The following is a 19,198-nucleotide window of genomic DNA, read 5'->3' on the forward strand; positions in this document are numbered from 1 at the left end:
ATTTTTAAGTCAAGCTAATGCAAGGGCCAATGAGATATAGCTGCTAAAGCAATAAGTAACCAGACTGAAGTAATCTTGGCAACTGGGGAAAAGGTGTCAGAGTAGTCAACACCATAAACCAGTGTATAACCTTTAGCAACCAGCCGAGCTTTCATCCTATCAATAGAACCATCAGGCCAAAACTTGATTGTATACATCCATCGACAGCCAACGGTGATCTTACCACATGGAAGATGCACAAGCTCCCAAGTACCATTGGCATGAAGAGCAAACATCTCCTCAACCATAGCTGCCCACGATCCTAGATGTGATAATGCCTATACTAAAGACTTAGGAATACACACAAAGGATAGTGAAGTAACAAAGGCAGTATAACTGAGAGATAAATGGCGATAAGATTTTTTTTTTTTTAATGGGATGAGTTGTGCATGTACGAGTACCTTTACGGAGTGCGATGGGCATATCTAAGTCAGAGGGTGGATCCGGGACTGTAGCAGGGCACAGAAGACAAGTCCACTGGAGCTATAGTAGAGGGAATAAGAGCCTACTCAACCAGTGGAATAGTGGAAGCAGAGGTCCTGCGTTGATACACTTGTAGATCAGGGCGGTCAAGATGAGAAGTTGGATATATACTTGCAGAAGATGGTGAAGATGTAGATATAAGGAAAGTAGGGACCGGAAGTGGTAATGTGAGAGGGACTTAAGACGCGGTAATAGAAGAGACTGGAAAGTAGGGTGTATCTTCAAAAAAAGGTAATGTCGACACTTGTAAAGAAGCGACGAAGCTCAGGAGAATGAGATCCCTTTTGAAGATGAGAGTAGCCCAAAAAGAAACATTTGATAGAATGAGGAAAGAGTCACTCTACGAGACGTCCAGTAGTCTCTGACTTTGTCTTTGAATCATAAGTTTCAGCTCGTTCCCAGCTTGCCTCGCTCTTAGGTTGGCCCTTCTACTTTACTGAGTAGTATTCTACTCGTGTAGTGGGTGTATGGTCCAGTCCCGCCCATGGTACGGTCAGCTATGATATACTAAACTTCTTCTTAGGGAAGTTCATCTACAGCATCTGGCGATGCCCTCGTAGGCACGTTCCTCTTAGGGTCGGTTTGGTCTAATCGAAGTCAATTGACTCACATAGAATACAGGGTGAGTTTTCACCGAGCTGATCGCTTGAGTCTATAGGCTACCTCTCCTATCCGCTTCTCTACAAGGTCGACTTTCTTCTTCCTTCAAACCGAGCCAAGTCTTTAGGTTGTTTAAGTAGGTTGGGTTAGGTTAGGTTGATCTTTTGGAGTGATCTTCAAGAAGGGTCATCGCTCCCTTCATACGCCTTGTAGCTTCATCTAAGTGGGTTTGGGCTAGGTCATTGCGCTCCTGCCCCCCCTCTTGGAAAAGTAGGTTAATGGGCAAGACCCCTCCAGCCACAATGGTGTTGGGCATTAGAGATTATTGCCTCATGGCCAACTCGAAGGGGTTGAAGTACGATGCAGAGCTTTTTGGTTGTTAAGTTATAGTAGCACTAAGCAACATCCAACAACTCCAGTCCTATAGGTTTCCACTAAAGTGCCTTAACTAGCCCTCGAAGAGTCCATTTATTCTCTCCGTCTTTGCTTTCAAAGATGTATCGATCGTAGGTATCTTACCATTAGATACCGGCAGTCGTCTTCTAACATTACCGACCTTTAAATATCGGGTTTTCATCAATTTCACATTAAAAAAAAATATATCTTTTTATCATTATAAACAACCTGATTGATTTTCGATATCTCGTGCATTGCATTACCATGACGAAAATAAAAATGAATTTTTTTAAAAAAAGAACTCTTGTGATTCGGAATGAACCTTTCTCGGTGGAAGAAAAGGAATAGTGATAGATTCCTATGGAGCATCCAGGAACAAGAAGATGAAATCAGATGACGAATTCTTACATGGTCCAAGGAAATCAAAGGTCCGTTTCCATGATTTTATCTATATCAAATCTTAATATCAGAATAGCTTATATAGTCATGATTCAATTCTGGTCCTAATTTCTTTCTCATTTTTCGGATCTGATTGGAACAATGGAGAAGTGGGAAGACTTTGACGATTCATAATGAATATCAAATATAAATAATGAAACATGAGGAAGAGTAAACCCTGTAGTGACATAGTTGTTCTCCTAATCGACTACAACTCATCATAATGAACATTCTGCTTAAAAACTAATAAAAAAAATGCCTTGCCAAGCCGTTACCTTTTTTTTTTCATAACTATATCCTCTGCTGAAAAATCAAGACTAAGACAGGAGTTTCGTGGAAAATAGGGCACCTTTATCAGATTAGAACCGATGACTTACGCCTATTTCTTAAGGTGTTTAAAAAGCATGACTCTATCGCTTAGTTAAAAAATGGCCCATTTAATTCAATTCATGAATTAGCCCACTATGAGTTTACTGCATCCATAATCATCGTTTATATATCTCTTTCTTATTCACATTATTTTTCTCATCAGCATTCGTGTCTCTGTTACAACACAACGAAACCAAATGGTTCGAATGATATCCAATGAGAAAAAAAAAAAAAAAATTTAGGTTGTACACCTAATTTTTTTGGGATTGTAGTTCAATCGGTTAGAGCGCCGCCTTGTCAAGGCAGAAGTTATAGGTTCAAGCCCCGTCAGTCCCGACGGATCAAAATCCAATAAAAAAAAATACATAATTCATCTCTCCATTTTCTGTGAAAAGGAGTACAAATAGCATAATTTCATTATGATATTATCTATTTTTTTAGTTTCACATTTATGAATTTCCATTTCTTCAACTAGTACCGATGAATGGGAGAAAGACATATGTGGATTAGTACGATTATTGGTAGCATCATATTCAGAATTCCAAGGAATACCGTACTGGGTTGGCTCTTTTTTTTTTCAATATAGATTTTTTCATCCATCACAGCTGTGATAACGCAGTTGAGTGTCCATTCGATCCATCACCCAAGACCAGGCCAATCAAATCGAGACGTTTTTAAGTTCGATCCAGCAAGTAATCCATAACCATCAGTGAAAGCAGAAGATTTGGGAAGGCAAGTCTTCCTAGGTCTAAAACAGCAAATGGGAAGGCTCTTTCTCCTCACACTCATGACTCTCATGTATATTCTTCCCAAATCCTAGCGTTAGCTACCAAAGAAAGCTCGGCCTTCTTGCTCAAGCCGTTAACGCGTAGTCTGTCTTATATTATTTCTATAGACATTTTCAACAAATTGAGATATCTACATTTCTATTGATATCTAAATTTTAAACTTTAATTCTAGACTATATTCATTTTTGTGCATAATAAAAGATATCTAAGTATTACTCATGAAATAATCCTAAACTTTAGACAAATTTCAATTATTCTGAACTTAAAAAAGGAAAAAATACCATGTGATCCTTAGGTTTTGGTTTTAACTCCTATTCAGTCCATATGTTTCAAAATCTAACATTTTGGTCCTTGAGATTTCAATAATGTTCAATTTTAGTCCTTTAGATAAGAGAATCGTTAATGGCTTAACGAAAGACTGACTAGGATGATGATTAGACTAGTTCTAAACTTAAATAGATTGATGATGTGGCTATTTTAATTTTGACTAGTGAAAAATGTTCTTTTTAAATAAATAAAAACAAAAATAAAAGAAACTCAAGAGACATAAAGAGATATTGTTGAGGAAGGAAAAGTAACTATTTTTTTTTCCTTCCAATTATTAAGAGGAAGAAGGATTAGAGATAATCTATGAAATCTAGCAATGAGCAACAAAGAGAATTTGTTTTTTATTTTTATTTTTATTTTTTTCATTTTCTTTTCATATCGACTGTTGAAGTTTTTTTTTTTTTTAGATCTTCTTCAATGTTTCGAAATCTAGCAGCTTGCCTCTGTTTTTCTTTCTTTTTTTTTTTTTTTTTTTTTTTCTAAAGAAATTTTTATGTAAAACAACACAGTAAGAATGAAATTTTGTTTTTCTTATAATTTTTTTTTTAAAAACAATAGAGTAAAATTGAGCATTATCCAAATCTTGTAAATATTGTTTAATTTTTTTATATAGAAATTTTGTTTTTCTTAACAATGAAGTTTCCTTCCTCACCCAGCTTCTTTTCCTTCCTCTGTATAAATAAAACGTTAGATTCTTGAGTTTCTTCGTTCCAGTCCATCTAGTGCCTTTTGAGTTTATTCTATTTTTGTTTATTTAAAAAGAACTTTTTTACCTATCAAAATTAAAATAGTCACATCAACAATTTATTTAGGTTTAAATTAGTTTAATCATCATCCTAGTCAGCCTTCCGTTAAATCACTAACCTTTCATCTCAAAAACTAAAAATTGAGCATTATTGAAAGGGGCAATTGCACAATTAGCAAAATATATTTGTAAAATTAGGCCCATGTCCCTTTTTTGTTTTGCAAAAAGGGCAAAATAAGCCCAACTCAATCCAATTAAAAATGAAAATGTTAAAAAAGTCCTTCAATTATGTGCACAACATAAGCAAAAATCTCTGTTTTTTGAAGGTGACTTTAATATACTTCATTAATGGATTTGGTATATCAATTAATTGATATACCTAAAATGACGTCTATGAGAGTACACTGATACACTTCGTTTTAGGTATATTATATAATTATTAAAATAGTAGTATGTTAAGCAATACATCATTTAAAAGGAGTAAAAATACAAAACAAAAAAAAAAGATAAAATAGTGTAGCAAGTATCCATTTGTGACAAAAACTAAAATAAGTGAGAATCAAATTTATTGATTGAATGTTCACTGAGGTTAGATATACACCTTAGAATGTTGATTGATGTTAGATATACTATTGATGCACTCATGTCTTACCTAAAGGTATTTACTACTTATACACTCATATCTTATATTTCATATATTGTTGATACACTTGAATGTCATGTTTAAAAAATAAAACATATACTACTAATATACACTTGAATATCTGACATTAGACATCAAAGTAAGTGTAATAATATACTCATGTTTCACTTCAAATATTTACTAATTGATGTCTAATACACTTATGTCTTATAAGTTATATACGATATATTGCTGATACACTTGAAATATCATGCTTTGTCTTACTTCAACATATGTTACTAATTGAATGTTGATTGTTGTTAGATTTATTGTTGATAAACTTGATAAATTGATTGTTGTTAGATATATTACTGATATACCAAATTCAAAGTAAATAGAAAGACTAAAACTTGATTTAAAATAACAAATCAAATCAACTCATCAAAATCTAAATCAAGAAAAAAAAAACAATTAATTGTACAAAAGAGCATTAAAACGAAAAATAAAGATCTACAATCAAAAAAAAAAATAATAAAAAAAAAATAAAAATAAAAATAAAATAAAATTGAAAAAAATTAACATACAAATAAAATTGAAAAAAAGTATATACGTGATGAATGTATCGAGATCATGTTAAAAAGGGAAGAAAAACTGTTATTGAGAGAGAAGAAATAAGATTCAAAAATTGAAAATGCATACATAAAAGAGGACTCAAAAATTGATATTTAGGTATATCAATTAATTGGTATACCTAAAATGATATATATCTGTATGTCCGAATACCAAAAGCTAAAAGCTTTAGAAAAAAGAAGAGTACAAATGCTAATAGTTGAAAAGAAAAAAATGACATATATAAACAAAAATTAGCAATTGATTTTATTGCCTTAAACAAAAATTAGCAATTGATTTTTTTTTTCAAGAGTAGGTGACTACCATCATCAGAAGGATCGTGTCTCAAAAACTAAGAATAAACAGCCTTAAATAAGTATGCAATTTTAGTTTAAAAACAAAAAAGGAAGATGAGATCCAAAGATCACTTATCCTTGAAAACTAAATTTCTTCACGTTTCCTCTCTGGTCATGAACTCTTCGTTTTCCACTAACTCACGAACACCCAAACATAGTGACAAATTTTGAACCTACCACGAGGCTACCTCGTTATTCTCTAACGGCAGAGAATCTTTTGAGAGTAGATAGGCTTCAAACAATTAATTTGGAAGGAAGGATTTGTTTTGTTCTTTTCTGACCAATTATTTCTTGGGAGAATCTTTTTTTTGCGTGATTGTGAGAGTCAGGAAGAAGAGTGAAAAAACCCCTAAATTTGTCACTCCCACTAACCACGTAAAATGAGAGAATTGAGGGAAAGTTATCACATCAATCTCTCCCAATAATTAATAAATTAAAAAAAAATTAATATCTATTTATCATATATTAGGAAAAAAAACCATATGTTATATCTAATATAACATTTATCCTATAATTTCTATTATATCACATATAATATAACTTAAAATTTAATATTCTCTCATTTAACTTATAGCAATTAATATGAGTCATATTTATATTAATTTTAACTTATAGTTTATATGAATCGTATTTATAAAATTAATATTTGAATCATATTCAAATATTTATTTTCTCTCAAATAAAACTTTATATTATAATGTATCATATACATTATATTTTATATTAATTATATCATATATAATCAATTTCCTCTATTAATTTGAACCATTCAAATTAATCCAAAATTAATTTGATTCTCATTAATCCCAATTGAGCTAATGAGGAGGCCTTATGAACTTATAGATTGAAACTCTATTGGTATTTGATTAATTAAAAAGTTTAATTAAATTAATAAACGTCCATTAACTGTCGGTCACTCTACTAATGACTGACAACTGCATTCTTCATACTATAGATATATTTCTGTGTCTATTGGATATAACTAATCAACGGTGAGTCAATCCTTCACAATTGTTCGTAAGTACAATTGGACTAGAATTATCGTTTTGCCCCTATAGTTATATCTTACTCCTTAAGTATCACTGATCCCTCTAATGAACAATAAGTTATAGTTCAACTATAACCTAAAGTTATAGTTCAACTATAACCTAAACCCTATCAAGCTAGGAGAGGGTGTAACGTCACATTATTCAAGCCTCGGAATCAACCCTTAAGGGAGCATTTCTCTACTTACCCTAATACTAGGGAATGACTTACCCTAATACTAGGGAATGATTGAATTCCTTCTTGTATAACTGCATTCCCAAGGACCGCCTTCATAGGCAGGGGAGTTCATAACTCACTCAGGATTCAGCTGGTCAAGTCACCTATGGTCATTCTAGTGAAATATAAATCTCTTCTAGCAATAGTGTTGGTGTTATATAGAGAGAATATTCAATCCGGTCTCATACAAACTCTTCATATAGAATACTCCACTCTCATGTCTCCACATGAATGATCAGAATACTTTACAACAATTATAACAACTACAAAGTGAGTCGTACTCGTAGTGTCACCAGGATGGGGGTATCACGCCACTGATAACCTTATATCTCAATTTATTGGTTTTTGGGTTAATGCAACCAAATGTTGAATAAAATACAGTCTTATTTTATTAGATAACTAAGTTATTTATACAAATGCAATTACAAACTACAAGATTACAAGATTTAAGGTATCAATCCCAACATTTTTATCATTCTTATTTTGTCACGCATCATAATTTCCCTTATTAAAATCTCAAGAACCAAAGTATTAGATTTTGAAACATAAAAATGAAATAGGAACTAAACCCAAAACATAAGGACCAAAAGAGTATTTTTTTTTCCTTAAAAAAATTCTCATTCTTAGTTTTTTAATTTAAAATTTGTTCCAAAGTGACATTTGAGATTTTTTTTTATAAAGAAAATATTATCTTCCTTATAATATTTCCAAAATAATATGAAAATGGGTCCAACCATTAATGGGTAAAATCAGAAGGAATATATGTAAAAAGAAAAGAAGAAGAAGAAAAAAAAAAAAAAAAGGCAAACGTGACATGAATTTCAAACTGGTTTACATTAACATAAACACAAATCTTCTACAGTTCTTACTCAAAAGAAAAGAAAAATAAAAAATCTTCTACACTACCTGGATACATAGAAAATCAATTTTTTTTTTTTTAATTTTTGGTGAAGAAACTGTAAATTTCCATAACTTTATTACATTGTACAACTAACAATTTCAACGTTTCAAACAACTGTGTTACCTTTATTTAACTAATTCAAACCACTCCTTCGCTGTCATGGGACTGAAAAAATTAGTCGGCACATTCTTTTGTGTTAATCTACAATAGCGTCAAAAGCAATAACTGTTTTTCCAGTTTGCTCGTCTCAGGATTGTAAGTTTTCTGGTACGCCACGGCCGATAAGAACTTTAAACAGCTGTGATTCCCTTCTAAGTAGTTGAAAAAATGTGTTTTTCTACAGAGTTCTAGAGATTTTGCAACACTATTGCTTTCGATGCCCCGCTGAAGCCATTAGAACACCAACAGCTACCATAAACATAAACAACATGCTGATGAGCAAAGCATATGTTTTCTTGGACGATCCACGGTATTCTCCAAATAGAAGAATTCCCCAAAATGTGCTCACAAGTGGAAGTGCCTGAAACAGTCCATTCCAGCTCAAAACAACTAGGTAAAAGAATGAGATATTGATCATTAAAACTCATCAATGATATTCACATAAATAAACGACATGGGGTTCTTGAATATTAAGTCACAATTTGGTAACCAATTGATTTTTGTTTTTAGTTTTTGAAAATTAAACTATACCCCATTCACTTCTAAATTTCTTGTTTTGTTATCTATTTCCAATGTTTTAAAAAATCAATCCAAGTTTTGAAAATTAAAAAAGTAGGCACCGTTTGGTAACCATTTCGTTTTTTTATTTTCGATTTTTGAAAATTAAGGCCATATTATCTTATTGTCTTATCATGGTTCGCATCTTTTTAGTTTTTAAGTGTTTGTAGGTTTAATTTTAAAAAACTAAAAATAAAAAAATCAAATAATTAAAAAACAAGGCCGTTGTTTTAAAAACTTGTTTTTATTTTTGGAATTTGGTTAAAAATTGAACTCTTTTACTTAAGAAAAAATAAAACCATTATAAGAAATTGAGAAAAAATAGGTTTAATTTTCGACAACCAAAAATCGAAAATAAAATGATTACTAGACAGGACCCGAGTTATTAAGATACTACAATCATAGAGGGGGGAAATTGACCTGCACAGCATCTGCAGCTGCATAACCAGCAGCTTGACCACCCATGAACTGCAGGCCATTGCCAAATCCACACAAGAATCCAGCCAACAAGGCCCATCCTCTACCATTCCAGTCATTTAGATAAGCCTTGAATGTTGTCTTGGGCAAGTCAATTATAGGGCGGTAAAGGAAGACGACGTTAAGAATGACGGCTAAAACAAAACAAGAGACTGAAAAGTAGAAAAATGCAGTGTAAACATTCAAGTGCGGGACACCTTCCTTCAGAGCGTGCCATTGATCGTTTGTCGCCAAATTGAATGCCGGTGAGAAGAGAGAAAAGCAAACACCAGCAAAGAAAGTTAAGAACAGTCCAATGAATGTGCTCTTACCAAACACCTGCAAAAGTGATATTCTAGCCACTGAATACGTATAGAATAGAAGAGGAAGCGAAGCAATGGGTTGATAAGGCTTATATTATTTGCAGTGGCATTTCGCACCTTAATGGATCTTCTATTCTCAAGTTCAACCAGAAAGTCTGCAGTCCCAGCTTTTGCCTTTAGTGAAAAATAATCGACACTTTCCAAATCTGTTGATTCAATTGTACATGTCAAAATCCAAAGCAAAAAAGCCAGCTGCCCTTTCGAATACAAAGGATCAATGAAAAAATAGTAGTAGATCATAGCCACAGAAGATTTACCTTTTATTGAAAATGAAGCGTCGTGAGTTGTCCTGTCAAAATTGAATAAGGCAGGATATAATATCACACCAATATATATGGATAGTCAGTCCATATTTTCATAAATCAAACAAAACTCCAAAAGAATCCAAAAACAAAACTTTACAAACAAACACTGCATATGATTCACAGCCAAAATGCTGAAACACATTCAAATTTGGATTTAATGGCTACGCAGGCAAACGATATGTAATATGAATAAGATCATAAGACCAACAAGACAATTAAAGATATTCGGAGTTTCTAAACATTAGTACAGTAAGCAAAGAAAACATACTTCAACCCTTTTTCTTTATCGCCGGAAAATTTTTCCAGTTTCGCTTTGTTATCAGCTGTGTTGGATGAGTGAACGGCCGAGCCAAGACATACCGCAATCAAAAAGCAAGCAACACCAGGGAAAAGTACCTCGGCTCTGTTAATTTTGTCATCAAGAAAGTAGTTCACGGTTGTACCTTATATATAAGAAACAGATTCAAGCAATGCCCCATAGGGAGCATCCCATCAGATTTCAGACATTATATTTAAGAGTTTCTTTTCACCTGAAAAAGACATGCCAAGACAAATAGAGTAAGAAGTAGAATGGAGTAAATATACAGACCTATAACAACTGTTATACTTGCAGTGATTACTTCTGTAACTGATAAGCCAACGTAAGCAAAAGCATACTGAGTAGAAAGATTTCCAAGACTCAGAACTATACCACCCGCCATCGCAAACATGACGGACGGCCAATTATCCTGCATACAACATTTCGGTAGGTTAGACACCTATTACAACATGATTTTATCCATATAACTAAATCACCAAATAACCAATAAAGTATTACTAGTGCCTTTTGCAAAAAGTGTTTTTTAGGTGAAACACTTTTATAAAATGAAGGATCTGTTTGGATTGACTTTTTAAGTACTTAAAAAGTATTCCTAAATGCACAAAAATGTTTTTAACTTAGAAAATCAGTCCAAACAGGCCCGAAACATATCTTTTATAAACACTTTTGAAAGAAATGCTAGTTTACATCTTTCTAAAACTAGTATGAGTACTTTCACCACTTTAAAAGTCACATCAAACTCGCCCCATTGATCACCAGAGGACCGAGAGGGCAGTTCTTAATTACTAACAGATGATCAAATTAGTGCCAAAACCTGCCTAGATATGGCTGGTGATTTGCCAAAGATCTAAGATATGGAACTAAAGGAAGATGAGTCAAATCACACAGGTAAATAAGCGAAAGCAACCTGATAAAGTTGTTGGATAAAATTCGGATTATCATCTGAGCTCTTTCCAATCTCACCAAGTGTTAAAGCAATAATCACAGCAGCCAATAAATTCGTTATGGAGTAATCGAGGTAAGTATGCTGAGGAAGACGCCCCCGTCGTTCTAGGAGAGTCAAGAGTGCAGGCCATGTTCCCAAAAAGAAAAGCGCCAACAGCATACATGCTATAGCACCACCTTTACTCTCAACCACATACATGTTTCAAAACCTCCAAGACTATTAATCGACTCCAACTATATAGTCAATAAATTATGCAATGGCATAGAAATCCTGCAGAGAATGGCGATATTAATCAGTCTCATTGTTTCCCTCCAGTGAGAAAACATATAAAATCAAGAACCTAGATCATTAAAACAATTACAGCAACAAGAGTTACGCAAACGGAAGAAAACTCAAAAGACTGAAAAAATTCAAAGATTTCAACTACTGCAGAAACAATATAACTGAAGCCCCAGAAAAACGAAAGACTGGGTTAGCATCTTAGTTTAATATTATATCAACATTCTAGCACCAACAAGTGGAAATCAATATTGACTTCCTGCTCTAATACTACCTCAAATCATCCCCAAAAAGCTTAATAATTGAAGGTAAATTTGATAATATATCAATAATCTAACGGATTATGCAAGATGAAAGCAAGAAAACAAATAAGATCATCAAACGAGTTCCAAGTTTAAGGTCAGATTTCACAGACAGAGAAATTCCAATCCCATACTCAGAAATGGATAACAAACGAGCCAATTGATCGGAAAAAACAAAAGGGCAGGGAGGGAACAATCTATGAAGCCAGTAAAATACTCAAATCGCAGTGGGTTTTGAGAATCTCAAAACGAATCAAGCCAGAACATTTCAAAAGTTGGGGGAAACAAATGGAAAATGGAATCTCAAAGGATGATTCCGTAGAATGCAATTATATTACCTGATGATGACGATTTTAAGCAACCCCCACCCAATCAAACTTCGTAGTTTGCACACTTGAGTCAAAGATTCCGTTACCTTTTCCCTTCAAATTGAACTTTTTCTTTCCTTTCGTGTCATTGTGTGTCGATTGTTGAGTTCTACATCTGCTTGCATATGCCAACCTGAAAGTTATAAATGGTATATTCCATAATTGGTTGAGAGCTATATTGGAGGGGACAACGAACATTGATGGTTGATTCTTAAAGAGATTCGATTTCATTCTAATTTTTCTTGGTATTCTGAAATACCAATCATTGTTTCACCGTTCAGCCGACGATGTTAACAACGCAACTCCACGTTATAGTAAATTTGAGGAAAGATTTTACCTTTTCAAGTCATTAAAATATGAATTCAAAACTTAGACCTTCAACCTCATTCTACAAGATTGTGTATTTACGACCGTTTGTTCACCATTTTTCTTTTTGTTTTTTGTTTGTTTTTTTTTTTTTTTTTAATATTGAACCTATTTCTTTTCCATTTCTTATCATGATTGGCATAATTCTCGAGCGTAAGGGTTATATTTTTACCCAAATTTAAAAACAAAAACAAGCTTTTAAAAATTATGTTTTTAAATTTTCCAAATTTGGTTTAGTTTTTTAAACCATGGATAAAGGAAGAAATTTGGAAGTGTAAAAATATCTATGGGTTTAATTTTTAAAAACAAAAAATAAAAAATCAAATAATTATTTAACATGGTGTTAGTTTTTATTATTTTTTTTTTTTTTGTAAGTTTATGTTTTTCTTCTCAAATTTTTAATTTAAGTTTCTATTTCGGTTAAAGAAACACTTAATTTATTATTTAAATTCCAAAAGTAAAAATAAGTTTTTGAAAACTAAAATCTAATTTATAATGATTTTGTTTTAATTCATAATTGTTTCCTCCTAATTTTAAAGAGTAATTGTTTCAAATGGTAAAATAATTAAAAATATTTTCAAGCATAATAAAATGTCATTATCCATCAGTGATAGACCACGATAGACATCTATCACTGACCATTGATAGACATCTATAAGTGATTATCATGATCTATCGAGGTCTATCATTAATAGATAGTGAAATTTTGTTATATTTATAAAACATTGGTAGAAGATGGATAACGAAACATAGAAAATTATGAGTGGAAATAATATTCATAAACTTAATTTTAAAAAACCAAAAATCGAATAATTATCAAATAAAAACTTAATTTTCGACACTCAAATTTAACTACTATTTGGTATTTGAGATTTCGAGAGTGATATATTGGATCTTGAAGATTTAAAATTAGTTTCTAATTGATCCATCCAATTTGAAATTGGTTTCTTAAAGTTCTCGAAAATGAAATTAAAAGCAACTTACAAAAAAAAAAAAAAGAAAAAACACATTGCCCCTATAAACTTGGCATATTTGCTATGACTCACAATAAAAATATAGTTTTAGTATTTTTAGTAAGAGTAATATTTGAAAAAAAAAATTGTCACGTGATAATTTATGATAGAATATTTGAGAAGAATAACTTTAAGATGGTTAGTCTTTGAATATGTGCTTTACATTTGATATTTTACTTTTTGCTGTTATATATTATTCTTTTGAAAAAAATTGAATAACAATGTGATTGTTTTATACAAGAAATATTATGATAGTTTATATTTGTCATAAAATATTACTATAGTTTATATTTACCATGAAAAGTTGAAAGTAAAACACCAAAAAGAACCAAAATTCAAAATATATGGACCAAAATGAACATTTTGAAAGTATATTGATCAAAATGAATAAAAGCCAAGTATAAGGATCGAGGTAGTATAAATTACTAAAAGAAACACATAAAAGAAATAGCAAAGGAAAATTAACCTTGATAAAAAGATCTTGGTATTTTTTATATATATTATAGATTGAGATGAAATTGAAACCAAACTTATATAAACAGCAAATGTGATTTTTTTCCTTTTATAATATGTGGAGTGGAAGAATCAAAACTTCTAACATGAAGATTGATAGTATAAGTTTTATGACAGTTCAACTTTCATTCGTTTCTAACTGGCACAAAGGGTTGAGCTTTGACAAGACTTCCCTAATGATTTTCCAATACCTCTCTCATGTCTATGTCCTGATGAAGCCATTAGAACCACAACAGCCACTGTGAACATAAACAACATGCTCACTAGCAAGACGTATGTTTTTCTTGACGATCTTCGGTATTCTCCAAACAGAACTACTCCCCAAAAGGTGCTCACCAGTGGAAATGCCTAGAACAATCATTTCAGATTCAAACAACCAAAAAATGATAGAGATATCAGATATTAAACTCATCATTATTGGTAATATTCAGTTTGATTTTGTTAAGACTAGTTTGAGTTCACAATGCCGAGTTGGTATGATATCGCAAATTCTAACGTGGCTGACAATGAACGAGAGTAGTAAGTATTGCGTGGAATTTTTCACATGCTATCTAAGAGAGGTGAAGAAACTGACCTGCACAGAATCTGCTGCTGCATATCCAGCAGCTTGACCACCCATGAACTCCAAACCATTGCCAAATCCACACAAAAAACCAGCCAACAAGGCCAATCCTCTACCATTCCAATCATTCACATATGCCTTGAATGATGTTTTGGGTATGTTCAGCATAGGGCGGAAAAGGAGGATGACATTAAGAACGACGGCCAAGACAAAAGAAGATGTCGAGAAGTAGAAAAATGCGATATAGACAGACAGATGTGGGATGCCTTCCTTCAGAGTGTGCCATTGATCATTTGTAGCCAAATTGAATGCAGGTGAAAAGAGTGAAAGGGAAACACCAGAAAAGAAAATTATGCACAGTCCAACTAGTGTGCTCTTACCAGACACCTGCAAGTACGTACCATTTCTAGTCACTGAATAACATCTAAGAATATAACAGAAAGAGAATCAATGGCCTTAAATACTATTAAGGAATCTTGGATGCTTTGTGTCATAAAGATAGTTTTTTTCTTAAAGGAATGTATTCATTAATGTAGTAGTATTATAGACCTTGATGGATCTTCTGTTTTCAACTAGAACAAGAAAGTCTGCAGTTCCAGCTTCTGCATTTTGCGAGGAACAATCGGCATTCTCCAGGTCTGCTGACTCAACTATACGTGTCAAAATTTAAAACCAAAAGTTAAATTGTCGTTTCACTTGAAAAGAATTGACAAAAAGACAGTAGTAAGACATAGCTCCAGAAGATTTTACCCTGACCTGAAATTGAAGAGACATCAATTGCCCTGCAAAAAATGGATTCTGAAGTAAATATATTCAACATTCAACAAAAATTTCCAGCGGAAAAAAAAAACTTCAGTAGAATTCAGGAAAAGAAAAGAAAACCAAAAAAACAACCAGCATATCATTCACAACAAAGCTTTGGATTTGAGTGGCCAGCCACCTCCAGGCAGGTTATGTGATTATGAATAAGATCATAACATCAACTAAACAACGAAATGTCTCATAAGTTTACTTGTCATTGCTACACGTAAAAAACATACTTGGACTCTTTTTTTGAATCGGCAGATAAACTTTCCAACTTTATTTTGTTATCAGCCGTGTTGGACGAGTGAGCAGCAGAGCCAAGACAAACCGCAATAAAAAAGCAAGCAACACCGGGGAAAAGAATCTCCGCTCTATTAATTTTGCCATCAAGAAAATAGTTCATGGTTGAGCCTTTAAAAGAAAAAGAAGAAAACCAAAGGGGACAATCCCATCAGAAATAAGACATATATTCAAGTAACTGATAGGTTAGTTTCTGTCACCTAAATAACAAACAAATATAAACAGAGTAAAAGAGAATGGAACAAGTATAGAGACCTAAAACTACTATTATGCTGCAAACAAGCACTTCTGTAACTGACAAACCAACAAACGCCAAAGCATATTGAGCAGAAAGATTCCCAATACACAGCGCTACACCACCAGCCATAGCAAATATAATAGAAGGCCAATTCTCCTGCACATAATATTTTAGAAGATTATACACCCATTACAACGAGATTTACAAATGTAGATGAATCAAGGATAGCAGAAGATTAGAATAGATTGAATGGAAATTTCTTGTTGGTCAATATTAACATCCAGAAAATATAGCAGAATCCACTACTTCCCAGTTACCTTAGCTCTTAAAAAAATGTTACCTACATAAATGGGGAAAAACAAAACTAAAAATAAGTGAAAGCCCATTTGATAATCATTTTGATTTAAGAAATTGTATTTATTTTCTCATAAATTCTTACCTCTGGTTTTCATATTTTCTATGTAAACATTTGAATATTTAGCCAATTTTCAAAAGCAAAAACAAGTTTTTGAAAACTACTTTTTTTAATTTTCAAACTGTGGTTTTGATTTTTAAAACATTTCTAAAATGGAGACAACAAAATATAGAAATCAATAGATGGAAGTGGTGTTTATACTAGGCTTGATTTTCAAAAACAAAAAATAAAAAAACTATATAGTTATCAAATAGGGTCTAAGATATTACATATTAGTCTCTAAGAAGCTAGAAGCAAAAGAAAAAAATGAGAAAACAGATAATATGTAGAAAAAGTCATAATATTGAAAAACGAGGAGATGAATTCGATCCATTCTCTTCAAACGAACAAACCATAAACAAAATTCCCCCATTTCATCATATTACTCGAACAGTATCTCATCCTTCCACTCTGTTAAGACATGGACATTATTTCAACAAATGATCAAATTAATGCTACAAGAATTATAATGATTTGCCTGGAACCAAACAAATGATGCAAATGAAATTTCAAGAGTAAATATATGATGAAAGCAACCTGAGAAAGCTGTTGGATAAAATTTGGTCTATCTGGTGAGCTCTTTCCAAACTGACCAAGTGTCAGAGCAAAAAATACAGCTGCTAAATAATTTGTTATGGAGTAATCAAGAAAAATATGCTGAGGAAGACGCCCCCGCCGTTCAAGAAGACTCAAAAGCGCAGGGTAGGTTCCCAAAAATAAGAGGGACAATACCATACATGCTATAGCCCCTTCTTTAGTCTCCACTAAATACATGCTTTAACTTACAAGTATATAACTCCACTCTGGTTATATGGTCAAACAATGAAGAAATACTAAAAATCCTGCAGAAGAACCTGAGATCAACGAAATTCGAAGTTACTTGACAATACCCACTGGATTTCAACAACTTGAGAACAATATAACTGTTATGAAATCAACAATAAACAGAAATGCATAAACAGTCAACTAACAGTATATTAGATACATCTAGAGTAGAGGGAGAATAGTCTACTATTATAGAGAATAGTTCAGAGTAAAAGTGCCTCAAGAATTAGAGAATTTATATAGTGCATCTCTCGAAACCCTAGGATCAAAATCGTAAATAATATAAATATGATAAATTCGAATTCAACTTCAGTTTTGGGACATTGCCTTGGATCCTGACTAATAGACTGGTCAGCAAGACCCCTGTTACTTGGTCGTTTAAAACACCAAATAACAAATTCAAGACATTCTAACGATAACATAAGCCCAATCAGAGAAATAAAATATTTTAGAAAGATCTCAACCATTTCAAAGCTAAAGGTCACAAACAGAGGAAGTCAAACCAAAAGTTGATCCAACCAATTGGTGAGCCAATATGACTACCAATTGCTTCAAACATTCAACGCTAGAAATCAAACTCCAGCAGCGTGGAAACCCACGAAGCAAGAACAAAAGCATTGCTAATTTCAAAAAGTTGGGAGTAAAAAGAATCTCACCAGAGTGTTTGCTGATACTTGGATTTCAAGTATTCTGGAGAAGGAAACTGCTTCAATGTAAATGATCAGTATCACAACAATGAGACAAAGGAAATATTGAAAACAAATCAAGCAATTTTGCTTCAGAATGCAACTATTTTAGATACGGTAATTGTGATTGTGACCCTGCTCTCAGTTGCTATCCGCCCGATCCTTATATATATAAATATTTTTTTGCGCGAAGTCAGAAGATTCCTGACAGGGACAGAAAATCTTTATTCCAATTTTTTTTTTTAAAAAAAATGTATAAAGTATTATAAATATGATAAAAATAGTTCCTCAAACTTACTATTCTAAAAGTATGTATCATTTTTCTTGTCCATGTGGTTTGTAATAATTCATGCTTGATATCTATATAAGTCTACGTTGATGAGAATAAAAAGAAATTTTCATATATTTTTTATTTCCATAAATTCATATTTTCTATTTCTATTATTCTCATTTCCATAAAATTATAATTTTAGTTATTTTTAATTTAGTTATATATAAGTTTAGTTATGGGAAATTATTTCAAATGATAAAATTGTTGAAAATATTTATAAGATATAGTAAAATTTTAGAACTATCAATGATAGACGCTGATAGACACTAATAGAAATCTATCGGTGTCTATCAGAATCTATCATTGATAGTTCTAAAATTTTGCTATATCTTGTAAATATTTTGGTTCATTTTTCTATATTTGAAAACAACCCTTTAATTATATTATATTATATTATATTATATATATATATATATATATATTCTCCATATCCGTTGTGCTCTATTGTATTCCTCAATTTGACAACATGTTATCAGCATGAGCTCCCGTTGCTTCCATCTAAGTCCTAAAGATAGGTCGGGTTTTTCCTCTTTATTATAATTAATAAATTAAATGTTATTTTGCATATTTAGTACATATTAAATTTCTAATATAAATACAATATTTTGTGATAGTGTTGCCATAACAAACCTTACAAAATTAGGTTTCGCGGCCCTTTACATTAATGGCAATAATTATTTGCCATAGGTCTCGATGCCAAAATTCACCTAGGTGCTATGAACTTGGGAGAAACAATTAAAGAAGGAAATACGACATCCAACCAAGATAAAGCAAAAGCTATGATTTTCCTTCGTCGTCATCTCCACAAGGGATTAAAAATGGAGTATCTTACAATAAAAGATCTCTGTATCTTGTGGCAAAAATTGAAAGAAAGGTATGATCATCAAAAGATGGCTATTCTTCCTAAAGCCCATTATGAATAGATGCATTTGAGGCTACAAGATTTTAAATTAGTAAGTGATTGCAATTCTGCATTATTTAAAATCAGTTCAAAATTGTTGTTTTGCAGAGAAAAAATTACTGATGCTGATATGTTAGAAAAGACATTTTCTATATTTCATGTCTCAAATATGCTCCTGCGGCAGCAATATCGAG

The 19,198-nt window shown here is 32.2% G+C and overlaps 2 protein-coding genes across 7 annotated transcripts; both read right to left on the reverse strand.

Annotated features, from left to right (window-relative positions):
• Positions 1-7,845: 7,845 nt before the first annotated feature.
• On the reverse strand, positions 7,846-12,390 carry LOC120081996 (ureide permease 1-like). 5 transcript variants are annotated; one of them, XM_039037194.2, is made up of 8 exons: positions 11,982-12,390; positions 11,024-11,332; positions 10,387-10,525; positions 10,066-10,240; positions 9,750-9,781; positions 9,550-9,638; positions 9,074-9,448; positions 7,846-8,456 (listed from the first exon to the last, which is right to left on the reverse strand). In XM_039037194.2, the coding sequence occupies exons 2-8, from the start codon at positions 11,258-11,260 to the stop codon at positions 8,301-8,303; spliced, it is 1,203 nt and encodes a 400-aa protein (XP_038893122.1). In that variant the 5' UTR covers positions 11,261-11,332; positions 11,982-12,390; the 3' UTR covers positions 7,846-8,300. The 5 variants fall into 5 exon arrangements, with proteins under 5 accessions (XP_038893122.1, XP_038893126.1, XP_038893123.1 ...); XM_039037198.2 differs by lacking the exon at positions 11,982-12,390 and adding an exon at positions 11,861-11,970; XM_039037195.2 differs by lacking the exon at positions 11,982-12,390 and adding an exon at positions 11,778-11,970.
• Positions 12,391-13,851: 1,461 nt separating this feature from the next.
• LOC120081256 (ureide permease 1-like) lies at positions 13,852-17,915 on the reverse strand. 2 transcript variants are annotated; one of them, XM_039035977.2, is made up of 8 exons: positions 17,743-17,915; positions 16,799-17,115; positions 15,825-15,963; positions 15,506-15,680; positions 15,222-15,247; positions 15,015-15,115; positions 14,478-14,852; positions 13,852-14,251 (listed from the first exon to the last, which is right to left on the reverse strand). In XM_039035977.2, exons 2-8 carry the CDS (start codon positions 17,033-17,035, stop codon positions 14,039-14,041), a joined length of 1,266 nt encoding a protein of 421 aa, XP_038891905.1. In that variant the 5' UTR covers positions 17,036-17,115; positions 17,743-17,915; the 3' UTR covers positions 13,852-14,038. The 2 variants fall into 2 exon arrangements, with proteins under 2 accessions (XP_038891905.1, XP_038891904.1); XM_039035976.2 differs by having other exon boundaries at positions 15,216-15,247; positions 17,743-17,913.
• Between the last annotated feature and the right edge of the window lie 1,283 nt (positions 17,916-19,198).

This window comes from Benincasa hispida, chromosome 7 (genome assembly GCF_027475165.1).
Source record: "Benincasa hispida cultivar pf3 chromosome 7, pf3_genome.v1.1, whole genome shotgun sequence".
NCBI lineage: Eukaryota > Viridiplantae > Streptophyta > Magnoliopsida > Cucurbitales > Cucurbitaceae > Benincasa > Benincasa hispida.

Excerpts from the sequence above, each read along its gene's own strand:
- LOC120081996 (XM_039037194.2), bottom strand. The coding sequence starts at position 11,260 with ATGTATGTGGTTGAGAGTAAAGGTGGTGCTATAGCATGTATGCTGTTG. Across the intron at positions 10,241-10,386 it reads AAGTATAACAGTTGTTATAG|GTACAACCGTGAACTACTTT; the intron begins GTCTGTATATTT and ends CTTATATATAAG. Across the intron at positions 8,457-9,073 it reads CAGCTGCAGATGCTGTGCAG|GCACTTCCACTTGTGAGCAC; the intron begins GTCAATTTCCCC and ends GGACTGTTTCAG.
- LOC120081256 (XM_039035976.2), bottom strand. The coding sequence starts at position 17,035 with ATGTATTTAGTGGAGACTAAAGAAGGGGCTATAGCATGTATGGTATTG. Across the intron at positions 15,964-16,798 it reads TTATCCAACAGCTTTCTCAG|GAGAATTGGCCTTCTATTAT; the intron begins GTTGCTTTCATC and ends TATTATGTGCAG. Across the intron at positions 15,248-15,505 it reads GATTCAAAAAAAGAGTCCAA|GGCAATTGATGTCTCTTCAA; the intron begins GTATGTTTTTTA and ends CATTTTTTGCAG.